Source organism: Balaenoptera ricei, chromosome 10 (assembly GCF_028023285.1).
Source record: "Balaenoptera ricei isolate mBalRic1 chromosome 10, mBalRic1.hap2, whole genome shotgun sequence".
In the NCBI taxonomy this organism is placed as follows: domain Eukaryota; kingdom Metazoa; phylum Chordata; class Mammalia; order Artiodactyla; family Balaenopteridae; genus Balaenoptera; species Balaenoptera ricei.
This window is the reverse complement of record NC_082648.1, coordinates 27,270,909-27,295,101: the sequence shown is the minus strand read 5'-3', so window position 1 is coordinate 27,295,101 and position 24,193 is coordinate 27,270,909. Positions and strand designations below refer to the sequence as shown.

At 38.5% G+C, this 24,193-nt stretch overlaps 1 protein-coding gene across 5 annotated transcripts in view; it reads right to left on the bottom strand.

Annotated features, from left to right (window-relative positions):
• The window catches only part of BICD1 (BICD cargo adaptor 1), a 209,781-nt gene that overhangs the window by 58,483 nt on the left and 127,105 nt on the right, over positions 1–24,193 (bottom strand). For all 5 annotated transcript variants that reach the window (XM_059935619.1, XM_059935614.1, XM_059935615.1 and 2 more), the window contains exons 3-4: positions 7,977–8,129; positions 1,358–1,783 (exon numbers count right to left, since the gene is read on the bottom strand). In XM_059935619.1, the coding sequence (XP_059791602.1) occupies positions 1,358–1,783; positions 7,977–8,129 (579 nt within the window). The remainder of the gene's footprint in view (positions 1–1,357; positions 1,784–7,976; positions 8,130–24,193) is intronic.

Below are 24,193 nucleotides of genomic sequence, written 5' to 3'. Positions count from 1 at the left end.
CCGTGCTCCACAACAAGAGAAGCCACCACAATGAGAAGCCCGCGCACCACAATGAAGAGCAGCCCCCACTCGCCGCAACTAGAGAAAGCCCACGCGCAGCAACGAAGACCCAACACAGCCATAAATAAATAAATAGATAGATAGATAGAAAATTATAAGCCCTGTTTGCTATAAAAAAAAGTGATTGCCAGAGTCTTAAGGCCTTTAATTATCAGCTTTATGCAAAGAACCTTGGTGGGATAACAGATCGAAGAGCAAGCCTCAAACTTGTCACCTAACAAGCTTGTTGAAGCAGATGCCTGGCTCAGTAGATCTGTGGGGAGCCCAACAATTTGTCCCTCAGCAGCCCACAGGTGATGATGGTGGTGGCGATGCTGCTCCTCAGACAACATTTCCATCATCACTGGATTAATGTATGGTCGGGAAGCAAGACTACATTAGAAAGCCATTTCACAGTGAGCTAAGCTCGCGGGACTCTCCCCAAGACATTTGATTTGAAGATGCTAAAACTTTAAGGCCTAGCTCATGTACGAAGAAGAAATCCTTGGTTTCAGATTTATACCTGTTCTGTATTTTTAATCATATGATCATAATCATATGATATCCTGCTAGTTTGTATATAGAAAGTCCATGTCTTTTATTTATTTATTTATTATATATTTTTTTAACATCTTTACTGGAGTATAATTGCTTTACAATGGTGTGTTAGTTTCTGCTGTATAACAAAGTGAATCAGCTATACATACACATACATCCCCATATCTCCTCCCTCTTGCGTCTCCCTCCCACCCTCCCTATCCCACCCCTCTAGGTGGACACGGAGCACTGAGCTGATCTCCCTGTGCTATGCGGCTGCTTCCCACTAGCTATCTATTTGGTATTGTGTATATGTCCATGCCACTCTCTCACTTTATCCCAGCTTACCCTTCCCCCTCCCCATGTCCTCATGTCCTTCATGTCTTTTAGAGCTTAAAATATTGCTGTGAAGTATAACCATTCATCTTGAAGCTATACATAGAGTTGCTTGTGATAGAAAACTTCATTTTCTGTCATTTCTCTTGTGTATAAAGCTTTTGAATTCTTTTGTGAGAAATGCATCAAGATGCTGTCTTTTCTCCCTTCACACTCGATTGTTATCTAATTTATCTAAGAAATAAATTTCGTAAAGCAATGCAAATGAGAGATTTCTCTTCAACACCTCTTTTGTGTCTTTCTAAACTATTGTACTTTCAAAGTTGCTAGTTAAAGAATATTTAAAAAAATAATCTGGAACTAAAATGTGACAATAAGAAATCCCACAACACACTAACGTAACTTACAAAATATTCACTCTAACAGCCCTAAACAAAGTTCTTACCTGCATAAGTTGCTGCTTCAATTTCTGTATTTCTGAGATGTTCAGCTCACTGAATAAGTCAGAAACAGGGTGTAGAGACTCTCCTTTCCTTAAAGTGGGAGTCCGATAGTCTCCATTCAGTTTCACAAGGGGTCCGTGGATATGCCCGTTCATTTTGTCATCATTGTTGGGTTCACTTCCATCCTCTGCAAACTTGAGTCCATCGACTGAAATGCTGATATGGTTATCATTGAGGGTGATGTACTGGGAGAGCTCCTTCCGCAGGCTGTTCTTTTGCTCCCTTTCATTTTTTAAGGTCTCAAGGGCTTCTTCCAGTTGGTGCTCAGCGATTTCTTTCAACCGGATGGCATCTTCCAGTTGGCTGTTCAGCAGCACCGTCTCCTCCTCAAATCGCTTAATCTCATGCTTTAAACCTTCGTATTCAACCTGAATCAGATACGATACAGAAGATTCATAAAACTAAAATTTGGGTCTAACAAAACTGCCATTAAACACTCTAGTGGACCTAACATTTAAATATTAAAACGCTACAAAATAAATCTGAAAAGCACGCGGTATATACACCATTAAGGTAACACAGGATGGTTTCTTTAGATATCCATACATATAAATTCAATTCCTAGCAGAGATGAAAAAGGTACCTCTCTTAGGATTTCTTTTACAGAGTCCAGTGGTCAAAAGGGGGCACTGTTCACTTAATAAATCAAGAATATTTTTTTGTAACAGTTTATCAGAATATTCGCAATCCAAGAAAAGATTTTTATCATCACTATTACTTTGTTTTATTTAATTATTAATAACGAGGAAATTTTTATACTCAGGGCTAAGTTAGTTAAAAGATCACAATAAGAATATAATCTCAATAAAATATGTTTGAGAGTAAGATGAGAAAGCAAAGAAAAACTTCATGTGCTTAAGGATAGAATCTGGAATAACAGTACCAATTACCCCAAAACAAAAAAATACATGGAAGTGGATCAAGATGGTGGAGTAAGAGGACATGGAACTCACCTCCCCCCACAAACACATCAAATACATCTACATGTGGAACAATTCTCACAGAAAACCAACTGGAAACTGGCGGAAGATCTCTTACACAAGCAAAGCTGCAAGAAAGATCCCCACATAACCAGGTGATTGTGTGCCAGCACCAGCAGCTCTGCTTCAGGCTGCCAGTTGGATAGACTTGGCTTCAGGCTTCAGACTGTGTTCAGGTCAGCTGCACATGTCTTGTTTTAGGACCAAACTTGAAGGGTCACGCTTCCTGGGGCATGAAGGTAAGGGGATTAGTCAAACCAAGGTAGTATGTCTGAAATCTGTGCTCCATCATGTCTGCTAACATTCCAATGGTCAGAGAGTCACATGACTAAGACCAAGGTCAATGGAGCTGGCCAATTTACTCTGCCCTTTCTAGGGCACTGCCAGGTTACGTGGCAGAGGGAGAGAGTAAAGAATTGAGAACAATCTAAATCTACCACATATTTTTACCATCACATGATGAGATGTTTTTCTTTTTTAAAAAACTTTTTATTGTGGGTAATGTAAAAATACCCAAGTAGCAAGAAGAATTCAATGAACCCCCAGGAGCCCAACACTCAGCTTCAACAATCATCAACTCCTGTCTACTCTTCTTTCATCTATATTTCCATTCACTTCCCTAGTTGGATTATTTTAACCCCTAGATATCACATACTTTAGGATCTATCTCTAAGAGATAATTTTTTAAAAAAGCATAGCCATAATCCCTCGAACACATAATTTCTTAAGAATATGATATAATCTTAGTTATCAAAACGATGTCAACAATAGGTTTGTAATGATATAGGAAATAAATACAACTGAGTGAAAAAGGATAATGTATTACGACTGGAATACAAGAGATCAAATGGAAATTTAACAAAATGTTAATAACAGTTGTTCTTTAGTGGTGGGAATAAAGGTGATTTTAAGAAAAATAATACATATATATTGTTATCAATATATTACTCTTTTGAATTATAACCAAATAAGAGCCTGTTCAAACACTCTCTTGGTCATGAAAGTCTGTAGGTGAAAGAGAACTCCACTCTGAGCCCAAATGCCTTCTTTGGGGCCTTTTCCATGGCTCTTACCACATGCCACCTTTTAATAAATATTTTTAATAAATATTCTCCACAACTACTTAGAGGAAAAACTTTTTATGCACCCAGGTGTCCCTCACAGTGTTTCAGTATTCCTTCATAGTGTTTCAAAAAAATTCTGCTCTTAATAAGTATTTGCTGAATAAACTATTGTGAATGAAAAAATAAAATAGAAAAAAATATAGAAAAAAAATAACAACATCAATTATGATATTAGATACTAATAATAAACTGTGTTTAGGGACTTGATCTCTTTCTAGCTGGGCAGCTTCACTCATTCCACTCTCTCAAATGTGGTTCCTATTCACCCAGCTGTTTCATGTTTCTCTGCCTAGGCAAAGACAGTCATCTGGAAAACTCTTATTCATCATTCAAGACCCAAGTCAAGACTCTGATCCTAATTGAAGTCTTTGTTGACACACTCAGGCAAACAGATCACTCCTTTCTTGTACCATCATTGCAAGGCTTTATCATATGATTAGAGCCCCAGCAAAGTGGAGGCACCAAGAAATAGAATGAGAAGGCACTTAAAAATTGGTATTTGATATGTTAAAGAAAGCATCAGTCAACATGAGAAAAATCAGTATTTTGTTGTGATTCATTATAGCACCTTCATAGTTTAGTAATTCTATTTTTAATGAGGGTTGGAAATAAGTACCATAATATTAAGATCTTTTTTTTTTTCTTGCTGTTTTCCATTTGGGTTTTATTTAGAACTCTAAAGATCTTAATTTGGACCTGTATTGCCAAACCTAACACATAGCTTTACTCTTCAATTACATGGATGGCTGAGTTTATTACCTGCCTTCCCTACTGGGACCATGAGCTCTTTGAGCCAGTGACCATGTTTTTTGTCCTTAAAAAGTACATGGCCTCATAGAAAGCTACCCCTGAAATACTGGTTAAATGAAATCAAACTGAATTGATCCCAGGGTCTGTTATGATATTATTACTTGATAGAAATATATCCCTAGAGGAAATATTCTTCATAATAAAAATGATTGTATTATTAATTGAAAACTAGGGTTTTCAATGCTTAGATAACAAATATTGAGTGCTTTAGCTCAATATGTGAGATATTAGGGACATGAAATTTATTATTTCTCCTGCCATCACATCTCTAAAACTTGAGCATGATTTCCTGTCCTATGTTAAGCAGTACTGGGTCCTGCCTCTATGTTAACTGATACTGGACTAGGCATAAAAAACTTAGCCGCTTGAGGGAAAAACTTGCTCCTGCAAGATAAGACTCAACTAAAACAGCTTCCTCAAGACTTGAATCAAGACCCTCACTTTATTGTACCTCCCAACTCAAAGCTATGTCATAAACTCTGTCTATCCCAACCACTTACCCACCATGTGAGACCTACCAGTCCAGATCCTCAAATCCTATGAATATCCTTCTTGTTGACATCCTGTTTTGAGATACTACTAAGGCTCTGTTGAGCTGCTATCTTACCGCAGAGGTCTAACAAACAGCTTTGTTTCATCAACAGATTTTTCTAATGGTCTGTTGGGGAACTGACAGTTGACTTGACACTTTTTTTATGGCTACTGCTGCTTACTGCACTTCTTTCAGATATTTTGGTTTGAAAAGTATAAAGGTATAAAACATATTTATAAGGTTGGGTCTAATTTTATTTTAGACACAGAACCAAATCAGCACACAGAGGAATGTGGCTAAAGTTTTCAGAGTCAACTCTTTGGTGTAGGATCACAAATAAAAATTGGTATGGTTAATTATAATAATCTTAAATTTTAATTTCTTCTCTAAGTTGAATTGTGGATATAAGATAAAGAAAAAAAGTTTATTCGTTATTTCAACAAGTATTTATTAATACTTAATGCCTACAATGGGCCAGCCCTTGTTTTAGGTGTTTATATTGTAGTGAAGAGAGATGGAAACAAACTAATATATAGAAGCTACATATGGAGTAAGAAGTGCTATTTAAACAATTATTTAGAAAATAATCAACATTTAACAGGAAAATGGAACTTCAGAAGAAGAGCATCTTCTAGTTCTTTGAACTAAACATTTTACAATTCTAGTAGCTTTCCTATTTAGGGAAACCTCAAACCAGGCTGGAAGAGTATACTTTGTATAGGAAGCTTCAGTACAAAGCAACATTCAGACCAATTTTGAGATTGAAAGCCAGCCATCATCATGTCTTTGAAAAAAAATCTGTGGTATTTATATGTAAAGTATTATATTTAATATTTCATTAATTAGAAAGAGAGTTTATGATATATGCTAAATAATCCTGTAAATAAAGGCCAATAGTAAGAAAAAAACAAAAACAAAAAACAAACCCCAGCATTTCCTTAATTGGGAGAGACTTGTGACACTACAGTGCACTCATTTGTTAGGAAATAAACCAGAATGGCCCTTTGTAAGGAAAATGACTTCAAATTAATTAATTAGACACATAATTGGGAAAATTACCATATTACATCTAGAAAATAAAATTTAAAAGATGTATACATTTTTCTGTTTGTTTTTTCAAACTTCTGAGTTAAGCATTTGATTTCCATGTTTCAATTACTGGTGGGAGGGTATGGATAAACTGTAAACAGTAATCAGCCAGACTAGTAGTACAAATTCCCACAAAAGTGGCATCTGGGCTAATGAATACTCACAGGATACCTTGGCAGTCTTTCAAGAATACTTAATACTGGCCTAAATTAACCTCCTGAGTAAATTAGTCTACCACATGCAGTGATGGGAAACCCTACAGGGTAGATGGATGCTCTCCGCACCCCTGCCTGTGCAGAGAGCGATGAGGACCTGTAGGAATCGGGAGAAATGACCACTTTAGATGTTTGCACATCACATAAACTTGCTTCAAGTCTTCTACATTCTTCATCAACGACCAAAAAAACTAAACAACAAAAAATACCCTTCTTATTTCTAGGAAACATATATTTTAAAAAAATCTTCTAATTTTCCCCACTGTGAGCTCATTGTCCCCAGACAAATCAAGACCTGGGGTCTCATGGTACTGCCAGCCCTCAGCACACACAGTGATTCAGTGCTTAAAGGGGAAGGAATGAGATAAAAACACATGGGATATCCAGATAACCCTTTTTTAATGGTCTGGAACCACCCCCTGCACTCCTTAGTAGACATTTTGCTCCCCAGCACTCCAAAGCTGGGGAGAAGTGGCAATGATCAGAAATAAAATTTCAATTGTGTCAATTTTCTTCTGGATTTTTCCTTTCCCCTTTTCATCTTTATATCTATCAAAACCACACAGTCATCCCTCAGTCTCTGTGGGGTATTGGTTCCAGGAGCCCCCCGCAGACACCAAAATCTGTGGATGCTCAAAACCCTTAGATAAAGTGGTCATAGCATTTGTATATAACCACACACATTGGCTCATCTTTAAATCATCTCTAGATTACTTATGATACCTAATACAGTGTAAATGCTATGTACCTGCCAGTGTGAGGCAAATTCAAGTTTTGTTTTTTGGAATTTTCTGGAATTTCTTTTCTTTTTTTAGAATATTTTCAGTCTGTGGTTGGTTGAAACTACAAACACAGAACGCATAGATATGAAGGGCTGACTGAAACAGTTCCTGGAAGGAGATACCAACTTGGGAAGGGAGAGAAGTGGAAGCATACAACTGGGCTGCCCTCTAAGTTGATGGAGGGCAAGAATCCTACCCTCTGGATTCTGGTGCCTCTGTAGCCTAGCACAGTGCCTGGCACAGTTTGATGACCTGATCTGAGAGGTTATAACAGCGTTGAGACCAGAATAGGGTTGTGGTTGAGGAACTACTTTTGAAAAGACCTTGAAATCCAGTCCACCTTTGCTTAACTACCTATGAATTTTATTCATAAATAAATTCTACCAAAAATACAGATTCAAGAATGCTATTACTAACAACTATAACAAACCACAATGCAAACTGATCAGGAAAATTCAGCAATTAAGCTATCTAAGTCTCATTACCCACAAAATTATTTAAATGTACGCATGCAATCTTTTTAGTCAGCTTACAGCAGAATAAAGAAATCAGGCCTTTTTTTTTTCTTATAATGTTTGTACTGATTTATATTTCATAATCCCCTTCCTTGTATGATTTGAAAGCAGTTTACAGAGAGAGAGAGAGAGAGAGATTGATAGAGATTGCAGGGAAACCTTAAGCTTGTATTACAAAACAAGCTTATAAACCCAGGCTTTAATGAGAAGTCAGCCAGTTAAACTGATTACAATACATTTAACTTACTCCAGAAATAAATTAACATAGAGCTAAAGTATAAAATAAGATTTTTCTTATCCAATAAAGCTTTTTGGTAATTATACTACTTCTAGGTTTGCCTTTTAAATTTAGCTGAAATAGGAGGGTTGGGAAATTTCAGCATATAATTAATGTTGGGAGACTGAGGCAAATTTCGACAGTTTCTTTCCTGATAAATAAAGAGAAGATTTAACCTTAATGGTCAGAAGGTGTAGATCCATATGGAGTGTAACCAAAAATCTTCTTAAACCTCACCTGGTTCTGCTTTAATGTGGACACCAGTTTCTGCAGCGTGATGTTTTCCTCTTCTAGTTCAGTATAGTCCTGAAGGAGGCGGGCCTCTCGGAATTTATATTCTCGGATTTCATCCTTCATCCGTATTCTTTGTAGCTCCACCATCTCATTGTTCTGAAACAAGAGAATAAACAGTAAATACAAAACTTTCTTATTCTAGATTTTATGAAGTGTAGATAAAGTCTTGGTAGCTAAAAATAATAATAAAAACATCTCATGGAGTGTAAATCGGTACCACCTTTTTTTGAATAAGAATTTAATGGTATCTGTCAAACTTTAAAAGCACATACACATGACCCAGCAATTCTACAACTAAAAATCATTCTTAAGCATATTTTCTTAGAGGTAAATAAAAAAGAAAAATAAATTCATGTATATTTACACAAAGAATTGGAAACAGTCTAAATGTTTGCTAATGGGGGAACAATGAAATAAATTATCATACATCCTTTAGTGAAGCATTATAAAATTATTTAAAAGAATGAGAAGAAAGGAATGAGGAGGAGCTTTATGTACTAAAATGTAAAGAGAGCCACAATACATTATGAAATATAAAAGAAAGTTATAGATTAGTATGCATACAATACCAACTTTCCAAACTCCGGGGGATCCCTCTGCAAGTTTCAAAATCTTCCAACTAAGCCACGTGGTCTAATCCTGGCTTGGTCCAGACACTCTGGCCTCAGTCACCTGGCTTCAGCCACAGAAGCTTCCTTCTGCCCCCTACCATGTTGGACTTGGCCGCTCATTCCTGCCTTCAGGCTTTTTCACTCCCCCTCCCCGACTCCCTGTCTCCAGATCAAGGGTTCTTAGCCTCATCTGCGCCATGACTCTCTTTGACAACATGGTGAAGCCGATGGAGCTCTTCTCAGAATATTTTAAAGGGCACTGAAAGAGTTCAGAACCTCCCATGCCAACATATGCCACTTTGGTATATTGATTATTTTGAGCTGAAGGCACTTGAGAAACAGCAGATGCAGGAAGGGCTCTCTGCCCTCCCCCTTTCTACCTAAAAGCAGGACATGAAATTTCCCCTGAGAAAAGTGCCCTTCCTATACCAGGAAGAGAACGTTCTTATCACCAGAGACTGGGAATCGATGCTGAAATGGACCTGTACAAACACACCTCCTAAAATGATCTTCCATTAGTTTCCCCCATTTAGTTCCTAGTCACTGTTCCACAATATACGGCCCCTAGACCAAGCTCCTTTGTCCTGTCACATCCCCACAATTTATCCTTCTTTGTGTAAAAAGGTATACAAGCTTTTGGGCCTAATGACTTCTGGTCTTCATTTTCCTTTTGAAGACTCCCATGTACTTGTAAAAAAATTAAATAAATTTGTATGCTTTTTTTCTTATTAATCTGTTTAATGTCAGTTTAATTCTTCATCCCAGTCACAGAACCCAAGAGGGTAGAAGGAAATTTTCCTCCCTTACAGTGTAAAAGAGAAGATTACAAAGGACACTGATTATGTTCAAATTAAGTTAATATAATATTTTACAAAATTATGATATGGTAATCAGGTAGATTATTATGGTAGTGGCCCCCAATTAATCACATTTCCCTGTGGCCACACGTGGTGGAGTCTGAAGTCAACCCTGAACTGGCCTCTCTGACTTGCTTTGACCCACAAAATGCAGTGGAAGCTTTAGCTTGGAAGGCTAAAGGCCTTCCTTTAGGAAGGTCTTGTAGGGACTTCCCTGGTGGTCCAGTGGTTAAGACTCCGCACTCCCAATGCAGAGGGCCTGGGTTTGATCCCTGGTCAGGGAACTAGATCCCGCATGCCGCAACTAAAAGATCCCACATGCCACAACTAAGACATGGCACAGCTAAATAAATAAGTAAATAAGAGGCCTTGTAGCTCTTGTTCTTTCTCTCTTGGAACACTGCCACCATGTGAAGAAGCCCAGGCTAGCCTGCTGGAGCACGTGGCCCAGCCCATAGTCAGCACAAGCTGCCAGGCAGGGGAGTAAAACATCTTGAACTCTTTGGCTCAGTTGAGCTGCCAGATGATGGCTGCCACATGAGTGACCCCATGTTAGTTTGTAAGAACTGCCCAGCTGAGTGGAGCTCAAATAGCTGACTCACAGAATCATGGGGTATTATTTTAAGCCCTTAAATTTGGGGTGATTTGCTACACAGTAACATGTAACTGATACAGTAATACATGTGCTTCTTTATTAGCAGAATGTATACTCAGATCTAGTGGCAGATCTAAGAAATACCATAATTTCAAAGAAATGATGATATTTCAAGATCCTGCAAGAACTTCGATGTGATATGAAAATACTGATCACAAAGTAACAGGTGCTGCTAATGCTACTGAAGTTTGTGGCCTACATTCAAATGGAAGAAAATGCTAAATTTTTAGTCTGAGTTTAGAGAAAATGGAGATGTAATTATTTTTCCCTCCAAGGTTACAGGCTTCCTGAATTCTATCCACAGACTCCCAGGACCCAAGTTAGGAAACTCTTCTGCTTCTATTTGTCATTTAGGTCTCAGTTCAAATGTCATCTCCTCAGAGAGGCCTTCTCTGAACAGCTAATATAAGACAGCTCCCCAACCCCTGCCCTTCAGTCTCCCATCATCCTATATGATTTCCTTCATAGATCAGAATTTTAGCATAGAGTAGATACTCAGAAAACAACTGTTGAAAAATAGCACTAAACATTACTTGAAATTAGTAATTTATTTACCTTTTACACTTTTTACATGTATTAAATTTCCTTTTCCATCTGAATATAATGAACCTTTACTGTAGTGTTTGCCTATGGGTCCCTAATACCTGTCATATTTTAGGCCCTCATAACCATGGAATGAATAACAAAACAGGTATACAAATGGCTAAACACAAAATCTAAAAAAAATCATCGTAAAAATTTATTGTAGGGATTATGGCTTTTTGTCTGTGTTGTTAGAGTGAGGAACAAAGGGAGAACAACACAGTTTGAAATAAACATACCTAAATCTGTGAAATGACTGGACTTATTACAGTTCTTCAATATACTGTCAAGCTATTTAGAGGCAGAAACATTACTTTATTCCCTGCTCCTTGGACAATACTTTGCATATGTGTTCAGTAAGTGTACAATGAAAAATAGTAGAGTATAATATTTTTCTGTTTCTTAAAGGTCTACCATTAACTGAATGGGTGATGTATAGTTATTTAGTTTTCCTTGTTTATATGCATGAACATATGAGGAAGCTAATAAATTGGATGCCAGTCATTTATGTAAAATTATAAACAAAAACGTTAAGATATAAGAGATTCTATAAAATGTGAATATATACAATGTAAAAAATGTTAATGACTACAAACCTTGTTCGTATACACTCAGAATTAATCATAAAACCTTATATAGTAAGATAGTAAATGTCAGGACAAATTTAAGACCATGGCAGAGCTAATGAGGATCACCAGCAAATAAATCATAAAATAGCTAATGAAAACTTCTGACGTTAATTAAGGAAAAGGAAGAGATTGGTGTGGAGACAGGTTAAGTTGAAAGACTCTCTAGCAATAAAACAGACATAAGACCCAGGGGAAGAAAACTGGTCTCATTTATTTTGTTAGAAACCCCCTTTTTTTTAAAGCATTTTTTAAATTTTTATTTATTTATTTATTTATATTTTTGGCTGCATTGGGTCTTTGTTGCTGCGCGCTGGCTTTCTCCAGTTGCGGCGAGTGGGGTCTACTCTTCCTTGCGCTGCGCAGGCTTCTCATTGCGGTGGCTTCTCTTGTTGCGGAGCACGGGCTCTAGGCATGCGGGCTTCAGTAGTTGTGGCACGTGGGCTCAGTAGCTGTGGCTCGCGGGCTCTAGAGCGCAGGCTCAGTAGTTGTGGCGCACGGGCTTAGTTGCTCCGCGGCATGTGGGATCTTCCCAGACCAGAACTCGAACCCATGTCCCCTGCATTGGCAGGTGGATTCTTAACCACTGCGCAACCAAGGAAGTCCGAAACCCATGTTTATTTTTGAACTGCCAAAGATTAAATTTTATGGGCAGTGTTCTTTGCTTCCATAATAAATTTTTTAAATTTCTATTTTTGTTTTTTGCATACTCATCATACATTTATCTCTGACAATTTTTTTCTTTCTGGGATAAGATGGCGCTGAGCTCTATTAAAAACCCCCACCAAGAATAATGAGAGTGAGAAAAATAAAGCATGAGAGAAAGGGGAGAAAATGGCACAACCAGGAGATACTCTAGCCTTTCGCCTCCAGAGACCTGAGCCCCAGCTTCTCCTCAGAGGACAGAGGATTCCCTGAAATGTTTGGGGTAGACTATCCTCACAGTTTGCATTGCACTTGAGTATAGCAGCATTCTGAGAGTTTTATTTTAATTAACATTAAGAGGCAACTTCTCTGGTGGTCCAGTGGTTAAGACTGCACACTCCCAATTCAGGGGTCCTGGGTTTGACCCCTTGACCAGGGAACTAGATCCTGCATGCCGCAACGAAGATCCCACTTGCTGCAACTAAGACCCGGCACAGCGAAATAAATAAATAAATAAATAAATATTTTAAAAAAACATTAAGAGGATTTCTTTTTTTATTTTTAAAGATTTATTTATTCATTTTATATTTTATTATTGCTGTGTTGGGTCTTTGTTGCTGCACACGGGCTTTCTCTAGCTGCGGCGAGCGGGGTCTACTCTTCGTTGCAATGTGTGGGCTTCACATTGCGGTGGCTTCTCTTGTTGCAGAGCACGGGCTCCAGGCGCCGCGGGCTTCAGTAGTTGTGGCTCGCGGGCTCTAGAGCGCAGGCTCAGTAATTGTGGCGCACGGGCTTAGTTGCTTCGCGGCATGTGGGATCTTCCTGGACCAGGGCTTGAACCCGTGTTCCCTGCATTGGCAGGCGGATTCTTAACCACTGTGCCACCAGGGAAGTCCTAAGAGGATTTCTTTATGTGGGAATAATAAATTCCCTCTACTATTGGCCAGAAGTAAGAAAATATAAGCACTTATTACCACACAAAGACTAAAGTATAAAAAATAATATAGTGCCTTCCAGTTATACAGCTCTTAGCCTTTTATAACTTAATTATATTCATTGTCATATTAGATCTTACTAATAACTTGTGTGAGCTGGATGACAGGTCCCTGCCCACAGCTTACTAATCTGTAAAATGGGGATCCTAATACTTAACATTATATGGTAATTGTGAGAATTTAATGATATAACATGAGGAAATGAGCAGAGATGCCAGACACACAGATAATTTCTGTAACACAGTGGAACACATGCTCTTACAGAGAGAGGTTCACACCTAAAGGCTGAGTAATTATTACTATTGCTAATTACTCCTGGGTGAGTCAGGAAAAGCTTTATAAAGTAAGTAACATTTGAGTAGAACCTTGAAGGACAGGTAGAGTTGACTAAATGGGTAAAGAGGTGGATGGACTTTCCAGCCAGAGGTTAAACTTTTGAACAAAAGGAGAGTTCTATTTGTTTGAGGGCAATGCTAAAATAGCCAATAGCCAGACTGAGCATTTCCTTAGGGCACCAGTGAAGCTGGAGCACTGAGAGAGAGAGAAAGAGAAGAGAGAAATTCAGAAAAATCTAGAAAATAGCCAATTATTTTCAGCTTATGTCTACATTTGGTGTTATTTCATAAAATAAAATGTTAAATTACAGTCTAGTGTGGTTAACCTATGAGGTAGTAGGAGGAACCAAAATATTTACAGTGTTTGGAAGCTTTCAAGTTCTTAACCAGTCTGTGATTTAGGAAACAGTGCAGTTGGGTGTGGCTGGAGCAAAGTAACTTGAGATAGATTTGCAGGAAATTCTACATTAAAAAAGGAATTTGGGAACCATCAAAGTCTTTTAAACAAAGTAGCCATGTAATCAGACCTATGTTTTGAAAAGTCACTCTGAGAGTTGGGAGGGTGGACAGAGAACAAGCTAAGCAGCCCCCTAACTTGAGGAAAAGGATGAGGAATTTTGAGGGACATCTCAGGATGAACAGGACTTAGTCACTGATTGATGTAATAATAAATGAAAAAAAAAAAAAAAGAAGATGAAGAGCAAAAAACAATGGCCTAATAAGGATAAAAGTATCAAAATGGAGTTGTAAGAAAGGAAGAAATTTTACAATAAAGTTAATGTGAGAGTTAAAGATGTGTCTTATTAATAATTACAGGTAGTGTTAATTTGGATAGTCAAACCAGGAATTTCTGGATCTGTGAATGGAGTGAAGGAAGACAGATGGAGAAGGGAAAGGATGGGGTATGCAGTACTGACTTTCTCACTTCTCTCCTAGAGAGTTGCCACTGCTGGCCAGTTCTGGCACTTTAAGACCATAGTATTTATTTTCCTTCTTTTGGCCAAAGATCAACTCTTCTCTTGCTGGTGAGAGGAGTGGACCATAGTTCTTGCCTGACCTCTCAGGTCCTCAGCGTCCTCAACTCAGGTGATCTACTCTCTAACCCACATTACCAATAACTTACCTCCTATTCTTCCAAATCATCTCCAGTTCTCCCAACCCAGCCATTCTTCCACCTCATCAAGGTTTGCTATCCTTCAATCTCCAACTTGCTCATTATCTGCAACCCTGGGTTTTCACTTCCCTCCTTACCCAGGTTTGATTCTACTGGGTTGGCCAAAAAGTGTGTTCAGGTTTTCTGTAAAATCTTATGGAGAACCCAAACGAACTTTTCGGCCAACCCAATACTATCATCACATACTTACTGTCTTGCAAACACATCATAGAGCCTAACTTTCTGCCTTGTTATGCCCAAAGCTAAACAGAACTGGAGAAAATACAAATCCATGCCACATGGTTTCAATTACAACTCACAAAGAGGTAGTGGAATGTAGTGGTGAAGAGTCCAGACTCGGAACCAAACTTCCCTGGACTCAAACCCCTACTCCAACACTTAGTAACTCTGGCCAAAGTTACTAATTCTCCATGCCTGTTTCTTTTCCTGTCGGGAATAATCTCCAGGTGTTGTTATGTGGATCAGAATGGTGCCTAATAGGAGTGGTGAAGTCCTGAATCTCCAACAGGCCTTTGGCACTGTCTAGTGATCATACCGTATATCCACAGTGTAGTTAAGTTTCCTACTTCTTTCTTCATACTATCAGTCTCTTCTCTCCCTGAGAATCTTGTCTCATATTTACTTGGGGTGGGGGTGGAGCAGAAGGAGGTATGGCTCCTATTCCCATTCCCGTTACTTTCTTCTAATCAATCAATCAATACTTTATACAGTTTTTTTTAATTTAATTAATTTATTTATTTATTTATTTATGGCTGTGTTGGATCTTCGTTTCTGTGCGAGGGCTTTCTCTAGTTGTGGCAAGCGGGGGCCACTCTTCATCGCGGTGCGCGGGCCTCTCACTATCGCGGCCTCTCCTGTTGCGGAGCACAGGCTCCAGACGCGCAGGCTCAGTAATTGTGGCTCATGGGCCCAGTTGCTCCGCGGCATGTGGGATCTTCCAGACCAGGGCTCGAACCCGCGTCCCCTGCATTGGCAGGCAGACTCTCAACCACTGCGCCACCAGGGAAGCCTCTTTATACAGTTTAAAGATAGTAAATCCAGTCTTAAAACAAAACTTGACCTTTACATCCATATTTGTTTCTACAGTTATGATCGCCCTTTCTCAATCCATTCCAATAAACACTGAACCTGCCCTTGTCAAAGTCATCAATGACTTGCATTGTTGCCACTGGATTTGGTGGCCACACCTGTGTTTTCCTCTTACTCCACTTCTTTTTTTTTTTTTTTAATATTTATTTATATATTTGGCCTTGCCAGGTCTTAGTTGCGGCACGCGGGATCTTCATTGCAGCATGCAGGATCTTTCAGTTGCGGCATGTGTGATCTGGTTCCCTGACCAGGGATTGAACCGGGGCCCCCTGCATTGAGAGCTCGGAGTCTCAGCCACTGGACCACCAGGGAAGTCCCATCCTCTTACCCCACTTCTTCAACGGCGTTTACCACTCCCTCCTTTTTGAAACTCTTTTTCTCCTATTGGCTTTCCAGACATCTAAACTCTAACCTCACTGGCTACTTCTTTGCAGTCCCTTCTGACTTGTTCCCCTCCTTCTCAGCTCAACCTCTACTGTCAAGTGTTCCAAATCTATACTAAGCCCCTCCCTTTTCTGGCTACTCTCCAAAGGCAACCTCATCCAAGCCTCTAGCTTTAAATATACCACCGATATGCTGATGACTCTCGAATCCCCACCAGCGCTAACAGAACCCTATGGGACCTGACTCTTGCCTCACATAAAGTGCTCATCCTGCATCTTTCTCCCAAGGACACATCATGCCCCCGATCCCCGAACTTCTGGTTCTTTAACCATCTCAAGCTGGGTCCTGCTTTAGAGTTCTTGCACCAGCCTGTCTCTTCTGCTTGGATTTCCTTCTCCTTGTTCACATTGTCTGTCTCTTCATTAGGATCTCAACTTAAGTGTCATCTCCACAAGAAGCTTTCCCTGACCACTCAGTCTAAAGTAGCTGCCCAGTCACACTCACATAACCCTGTTTTAATGGTCTGAAAAGTGTTTATCACTATTTGATTTATTTGTTTGCTGGATACTGGCTATTTTTCCTTCACTAGATGTCAGAAGGAACAGATGTCCTTCACTAGTTGTCAGGAATTCATCCCCACAGTACCCCAGAATCCAGGGGAGCCCGTCACTCACGGTAGTTGTATCCCACAGCTAAGACTCATCACTTCCAGCATGAGTTGGACTGGTGGTAATGTGAGGAAAGCTGGGAAGTCTCTGAAGGATGAGCTTAGCTGGGTATAGCCAAAGAAGTACAGGTGTATTGGTACATTTCATATATGTTCATAGACTGGGGAAAAAAAAAAAAAGCACACCTGCAAAGCAGGCCCCAGGTAAAATTCTCCACTATTTAAAAACCCTTTTGGTGACACACATTCTATGCATATTTATAGTTTATCCCATCTCTGTAGAAATTTGTACCAAGAAGAGGGTTCGATAAACATCTCCTACAGACATAGATATATACTATAGGACTGACACGACTTGTTATATTCTCTCTCTTAAGAATGGGTACAATTAATGAGGGACATCAACACTGTGACGTCTCCATGCTATCAGCCAATAATAAGCTGATGGACACTGGGATCTTCTTCCGAAATCATGATAAGGGAAGACCGATTGCTCTATCAGGCAGTCTGTGGGTTTTGCAGTCTTCAGGAGAGCTATCGATGCAGAAAATGAGGTATCCAGAGCACCATACAGGCAGCATCTCCAAGTGCAATCCAGACTTAATAACTGGGAAATAGCTAGGACAAACAAACAAGGTGAGTTTGAAATGTGGCTTAAAACAAACATGCTCAGTGAGAAAAAGGATAAAAAGAGATTTGCCATGGCTGGGAAAGAGTAATAAAGGAGGAGAGGATTACCACTTCAGGACAGCATTGCCCATAGTGAGCTCTGCATTAGGCTAGTTCTGTGCAGGGTTACTAGGAGTTGCTCAAACATAAGTTTAGGAAATATAAGTTAAAGTTACACATGTATTTTTTTCTGCTGGACTTCTCAGAGTCCTTAATATGCTAGCGTGTATTGAGACTTTGTAAGAGTAAGACGTGGTATGCAGCATTTGCTAAATTTTTTTGACTACAAGATCTCTGCCTTTTAAAAGGAGCATTTTGATCAATCCACAGACCAAGTCATTGGAAAATGTTACTCTGAGACAGTAGAAAATGATAGTATATGTACAGCTGACTGGGGTAAACCACCAAGCTCTTTATAGCACAACTCCAGATCCCTTCCAACTGCTGAGGGCTGAATGGATCATCAGATTTAAATAATGGCATAAAATTAAAAGCAAAGAAGTGAATAGATATAAAAATGGGTGAAACAAGATGATCAGGTCCTGACTGGCAATGACTATACAAGAGTAATAAAGCCATAACGAAAGCAAGACTCCGTAATTCTCACTTTGAAGGTATCTGCAAATCTTGTTCTGAAGAAAGCGGCACCATGAAGGGTTAACTATCCTTGACTGAATTTGAAGCAATATCAGCACCTTTCCCATGGGATATCAGCCTCCATTAGAAATCAAGGACCAGACATTTCACAAGCAGTTCACATTTCAATGCCTCATTTCAAACATTTCTCATAAGCAAAATCTTGACAGCAACATAAAATCCGCCCTTGTATTGTAAACATTTGAAACAAATGGCACAAAATAAATAACATATGACTGATTTTCTTATACCCTGATTTATCATTTTTTCCTTCTCTTACTTGTATAAAAAGGACATTAAAATAATAAAGATTTATTCTAAGTAAAAAAATAGCTTAATAAACATTTACGTTGCATCTTAGTTGGGTAGAACATGTGTTTTACAGAAAACTTTTTGTGTAAAAATTTTTTTTGGTATCAACTTTATTATGATATAATTCATGTACCTAAAATTCACTCATTTAGAGCATACAATTCAATAGTTTTTAATGTAGTCACAGAGTTGTGACCATCATCACAATCAATTTTAGAACATTTTCATCACCTCAAAAATAAATTACAGGGAATTCCCTAGTGGCCCAGTGGTTAGGACTCTGCGCTTTCACTGCCCAGGGCACAGGTTCGATCTCTGGTCAGGGAACTCAAATCCCACAAGCTGCTCGACACAGAAAAAAAAAAAAAAAAATCCATGTCCATTTCGTATAAATGGAATCATGTATGTGGTCTTTTGAGACTATGTGTAAGATTTTTAGTAGTTTGGTTATTGCTGATAAAATATCTTTGTTTTGCAAAGTCTATAGACAGTTTTGCTGCAGCATGAATGTACTTCACATGATAATAAGCAAATTGTGCTGGCAGTATCTAGCATATATCAGATCCAGTAATTGAGTTATTATGTTTCACAAAGTAGTATGATCGTTTAAAGTTCACTCAATGGACTGGAAGTTATTTTTTAATCAGTGAAAGTGTGGCTTTGTGACCTGGGTATTGTAACCTGAATACACTGATTTGTTCTGGAATGAGCTTTTGCAGATATAAAATACTGGAATCTTTTCTTCTTTCCATAATCAAACTTGAAGTCAGGAAACCATGACCATTTCCCAAAATAGTCTAGTTACCCCTTGCTTACTTGCTTGATTTTTCTTTTTAAAATTTCTCTTTCTTAAATTTAAAGATGGTAGGACAATTTTTCTTTTCTGATAGTATCTCCTTATAATTATGAATATCCATGCTGCCCTGATTACAAAATTACTATAATAATTTATGAAATGGAAAAGGGAAAAGGGAAATTTAGATAATACATTAAATAGATTTGAAATCTAGATTATGCAGTAAACATCTGAGTTGACAAATATTCCAGAAATAGTTCGATCTCTAGCAAATATCCTTTCACCGCAGCTTCACAGACTTTATTGTGACCTTGCTATAAAGAACGACCTAACCCAACAGATAAACAGCATCAACAGTCTCAAAATCATTCATTATAATAATTAACTTTACTGCCTATCACCATGGGAACACACTACATAAAGATGTTTAATGAGAAGAAATACCATGAAAGGGAAAGAAGTGATCAAAAATGGAAGTAATGGTATGCACTTAAAGTGATTTTTTTAAAAGTGGAAGTGAACATTGAAATAAAGAAAAATTTAGAGGGATGAGAAAGGAGAAGGGATTGAAAATGACAAAATGCGAGATAAGTATCATGAGGAAAAAAGGCTGAACAGAAAGTGGGAGTATTGATATAATTTATAACTTGATTGGAAGATACAAGTTAACCCCTTAAGGGACTAAAGGTCATTAGAGACACTATTTTTGTTTATTCCTTAGGTATGTGCATATAGTAGAGGCTGACTGACTGGTTATTCATCCAGATAGTTTCTGAAACTTTTACAGGATATCTGGCTGGTCTGACTTGGTTGTTTATTTTTATTACTACAAAACACCTTTATTATCCAGGAAGCAAAGTTTAGCCCAAACATTGGTAATAAAGAAAGCTTAAACTAACAGTGAATATAGTTACTCAAATTAACTCTTCAATATATGGAATAGTATAAAAAATAACAGCTTCAGAGAAGCAGCTATTTTACAAAGAGGTGGGTGTTAGAGTAAAAATAGTTCTGGACATGGACCTGGATTTGAATGCTGTCTTACACCAAAAAATTTCCAGGACTTTCAGTTTTCTCACCTCTGAAAACAGAAAAATAGGGAGTTCCCTGGCAGTCCAGTGGTTAGGACTCCGCTGCAGTGGGTACGGGTTCAACCTCTGGTCAGGGAACTAAGATTGCGCAAGCCGCATGGCGTGGCCAAAAAATAAATAAATAAATAAAAATTAAAAATAAAACAGAAATATAGCTTTCTACTCAACTCCAGAGTCGTCAGAAATAAATGAGAAAACATTTCTAAAAGCACTTTGTAAATTGTAATGAGCCCTCCTACATCCTCATTAAGAGGTAGTTTTTAAAAAGTCAGTTAAAAGCTTTTGTGGGACTTCCCTCGCAGTCCAGTGGTTAAGACTCCGCGCTTCCACTGCAGGGGACTAAGATCCCGCATGCCGCATGGTGTGGCCAAAAAACAAAAACAAAAACAAAACAACAAGAAAAACAAAACAAACAAAAAAAGCTTTTGTAGGACAGTGTTGGAGATCCTTCAGAATGTTCTTTATCATTAACCATTTGAAGATTCTTTGAAAAAACAGTCAACACGTAGACATGCTTCTAGCTCATCATATGAATAATTTAAGATGAGGAGGGCTTCCCTGGTGGTGCAGTGGTTAAGAATCCGCCTGCCAATGCAGGGGACACGGGTTCAAACCCTGGTCTGGGAAGATCCCACATGCCGCGGAGCAACTAAGCCCATGCACCACAACTACTGAGCCTGCGCTCTAGAGCCCGTGTGCCACAACTACTGAGCCCACGTGCTACAACTACCAAAGCCTGCGTTCCTAGAGCACATGCTCTGCAACAAGAGAAGCCAACGCAATGAGAAGACCGCATACTGCAGTGAAGAGTAGCCCCCACTCGCCACAGCTAGAGAAAGACCACGCAGCTATGAAGACTCAGTGCAGCCAAAAATAAATAAATAAAAATTAAAAAAAAAAAAGATGAGGAGATACTGATTTCAGAGCCAGATATTATAAAAATATATGCAGTGAGTAAAAAATCTCACTCCCAACTTGTCCCACCCCTCAACCCCCAACCCACTGTTCTTAGTAGCTTATGTATACTTTCAGAGTTCCTTTACATGTTGCTTATTTTCAAACTTTATCTATAGAGCCAACTTATTCCCACATGAAAATGAACATGGTTAACACAATTATATAATGGACTAATCATAACAAAATTATTTTATTTATATATGTGGATGTATATGTGGTATATATATATACATATATATCACATACACCACGTCTAGTGATACACATACATATCACTAGAATCTGTATCTCATATAGCATTCTTCAGTTACAAGCCAGAATTTATTTATTTAATAAGCACTTAAATAATGTTTACAATGCACCAAGACCATTCTAAGCATTTTAGAAATATAAAACTCTTTTAACCTTTTAACCCACATGACAATTCTATGAGCTGTAAAATCCCATTTTACAGCTAGGCTAACTGAGGCATGGGTAGGTTATATAATGATTTCCCCAAAGTTCAAGAATAAGCACAGAAAAAAAAAAAAAAAAAGAATAAGCGCAGAGTCAGGAGTCCAATCTAGAACACATGTTCTTAACCACTAAGCCCTGCTTCCTTAAAAATGGCTTATTAAAGTGAATTATTGCTTGAATGGATGTAGCCATCCATCCATTGAAGATTATTGTAAATTCTCTCTTTACATTATAGTTTCCTTCTCTTTATGAAATAAGGAATGAATAGAAATACAAATGCTTTAGTAAATTTGCCCCAGTGTATAATAAGTTAGTGGGTGCTATTTCTGAAAAATAAATTATTTTATTGTTTTCAATACATAACTTCTTGCAAAATTTCCTCAGAACTGATTCTGGAGATAATGATGTAATATTAGCAAGAGGTGCCCACATTTTGAACACTCATTGCCTATTAAGTTTCATAGGTAAAAGCTCTCATTGCAAAGGCAAAGCGGTAGCTTTTACTCTGACTATTACGCTGTTTCCAGAATCTTTCCCCTATGAAGGCTTTTGATATTCTGGATCTGTGAGTACTACAGGCTAACTAATGCTACAGGAATCCAGTTGTATATGTGCTTATTAAAATGTAAGTTCCAAACCCTGAAGTATTGATCTATCTTAAGTTGACTGGCATTCTGATTTCAACAATTATATTAAAAGTCTAAGAAATTCCAAGATGTATCTTTTAGGTAATTATTAAAGGTGATCAATTTTCTACCTTTACAATCTACATTAAAGTTTCAAAAAGAACTCTCCTTACCAACATCTTCCTGGTATTGGCTTTCCCCCTTGTTTTGAAATAAGTGCAAACTGAACTTTAGAATAACCTAGAGAAAGGAATTTTGGCATGGCAGGAGTGATAATTTGAGAGATAGGTGAAAACCTAGGTAGTGAAATTTAAAAGTGATAAGGTCCAGGTGAGAGGGAAGCAATACTAGCAAAGAAAATGGACTATTGTGTAAGGTTGGGGTTAATCTGTAGTTAAAGGTCATTCTTAGCTCATCTCCAGGGATCACAGACATCTGTGACTGACCCTGGACCCTGATAGGATGAAATGGAGTAACTAGTGACTTACAATGTGCTGCTTAAATCTGAAACTCCCTTGACACTCTATTAGTTTGTCTACATTATTTATAGAAAATCTAAAGGTTGATGATTGGTACTTGGCTCCATAGTTTATATTGTCTAATTTTAGCTATAAGAGCAGCCAGGTATAAAAGACTCTTCTGTAAACTTCCCTGAAAACAGGTATCTTGCGTGTATCTTAGTTGTTCACAACATGAACACAAGACACATCAGGTGGTATTAAGAAAGGGCCTTGGGGCTTCCCTGGTGGCGCAGTGGTTGAGAATCTGCCTGCTAATGCAGGAGACACGGGTTCGAGCCCTGGTCTGGGAAGATCCCACATACCGTGGAGCAACTGGGCCCGTGAGCCACAACTACTGAGCCTGCGCGTCTGGAGCCTGTGCTCCGCAACAAGAGAGGCCGCGACAGTGAGAGGCCTGCGCACCGCGATGAAGAGTGGCTCCCACTTGCCACAACTAGAGAAAGCCCTCGCACAGAAATGAAGATCCAACACAGCCATAAATAAATAAATTTAAAAATAAAAAATAAAAAATTAAAAATTAAAAAAAAAATAAATTAAAAGAAAAAAAAAAAGAAAGGGCCTTGGAGCTGTGTCTCGAAGTGTCAGACCTCTGTCTGCTTGTTTCCTCTTCCTGCTGGAGGGACAGCAGAATAAGCCACCCCAGCATATGCCATTTTGGCATGTGGATTATTCTGAGCTGAAGACATTGGGGTCCAGCATACTTAGGAGGAGCTTTTTACCTCCCTCTTAATTGTCTAAAAGAATTTAGATCCGAGTCCTGTACCAGGAAGAGAGCTATTACCAGATATAACTTTTTATATCAGAAAGACTTGTCTGCGTGGCATGGCAAACATTTGTTTACCAAACATTTGCTCTTCTCAGCTTCTGTGAATTGTCTTCCTCTCCTTTGAAGTTCCAGACCCCCTACTTCCTCCTTCTTAGCTCAGGATTGTACATAAGTCTCGATTACCTGGCCGCTGGGAAGTCTCATATTTTATGGGGTCCCCTTATATTTTTCCCCTGTGAATCTGTCTTATGTCAATTTAATTATGAGACCTGCCAAAGAAGCTAGAAAGGGAGAAGGAAAAAGTTTTCTGCCCCTACAAAGTCTTATAACAGTATACCCTTTGGAATCTTGTGAGTCCTTTCAATTATCTGACCCTGTGTAACTGCTCCAACTTCAGTAAGAGCAAACAAAAACAGAAATTGAGGCTAGGAGAGTGGAGTGCAATAATCATAAATTCCAGTAACCATCCAGGAAGACACTACACAGAAGACAAGGTGCAGCCCCCCTTGCTCACACCCCGCACACTCAGATGAGAGTGAGCTGCTCAGTCACCAGAAGGCAGATCATACTAGTCAGTCCTGAAAGGAAACAGAGGTGTCAAGGCTACAAGCTGCATCAGAATTTTTTTGCCTTCCTAGGAGAATATTCTGAGGCATTTTCTTCACACACTCTGTAGCAGTAAGAAACATTTGGAATAGAATATTTTTCTA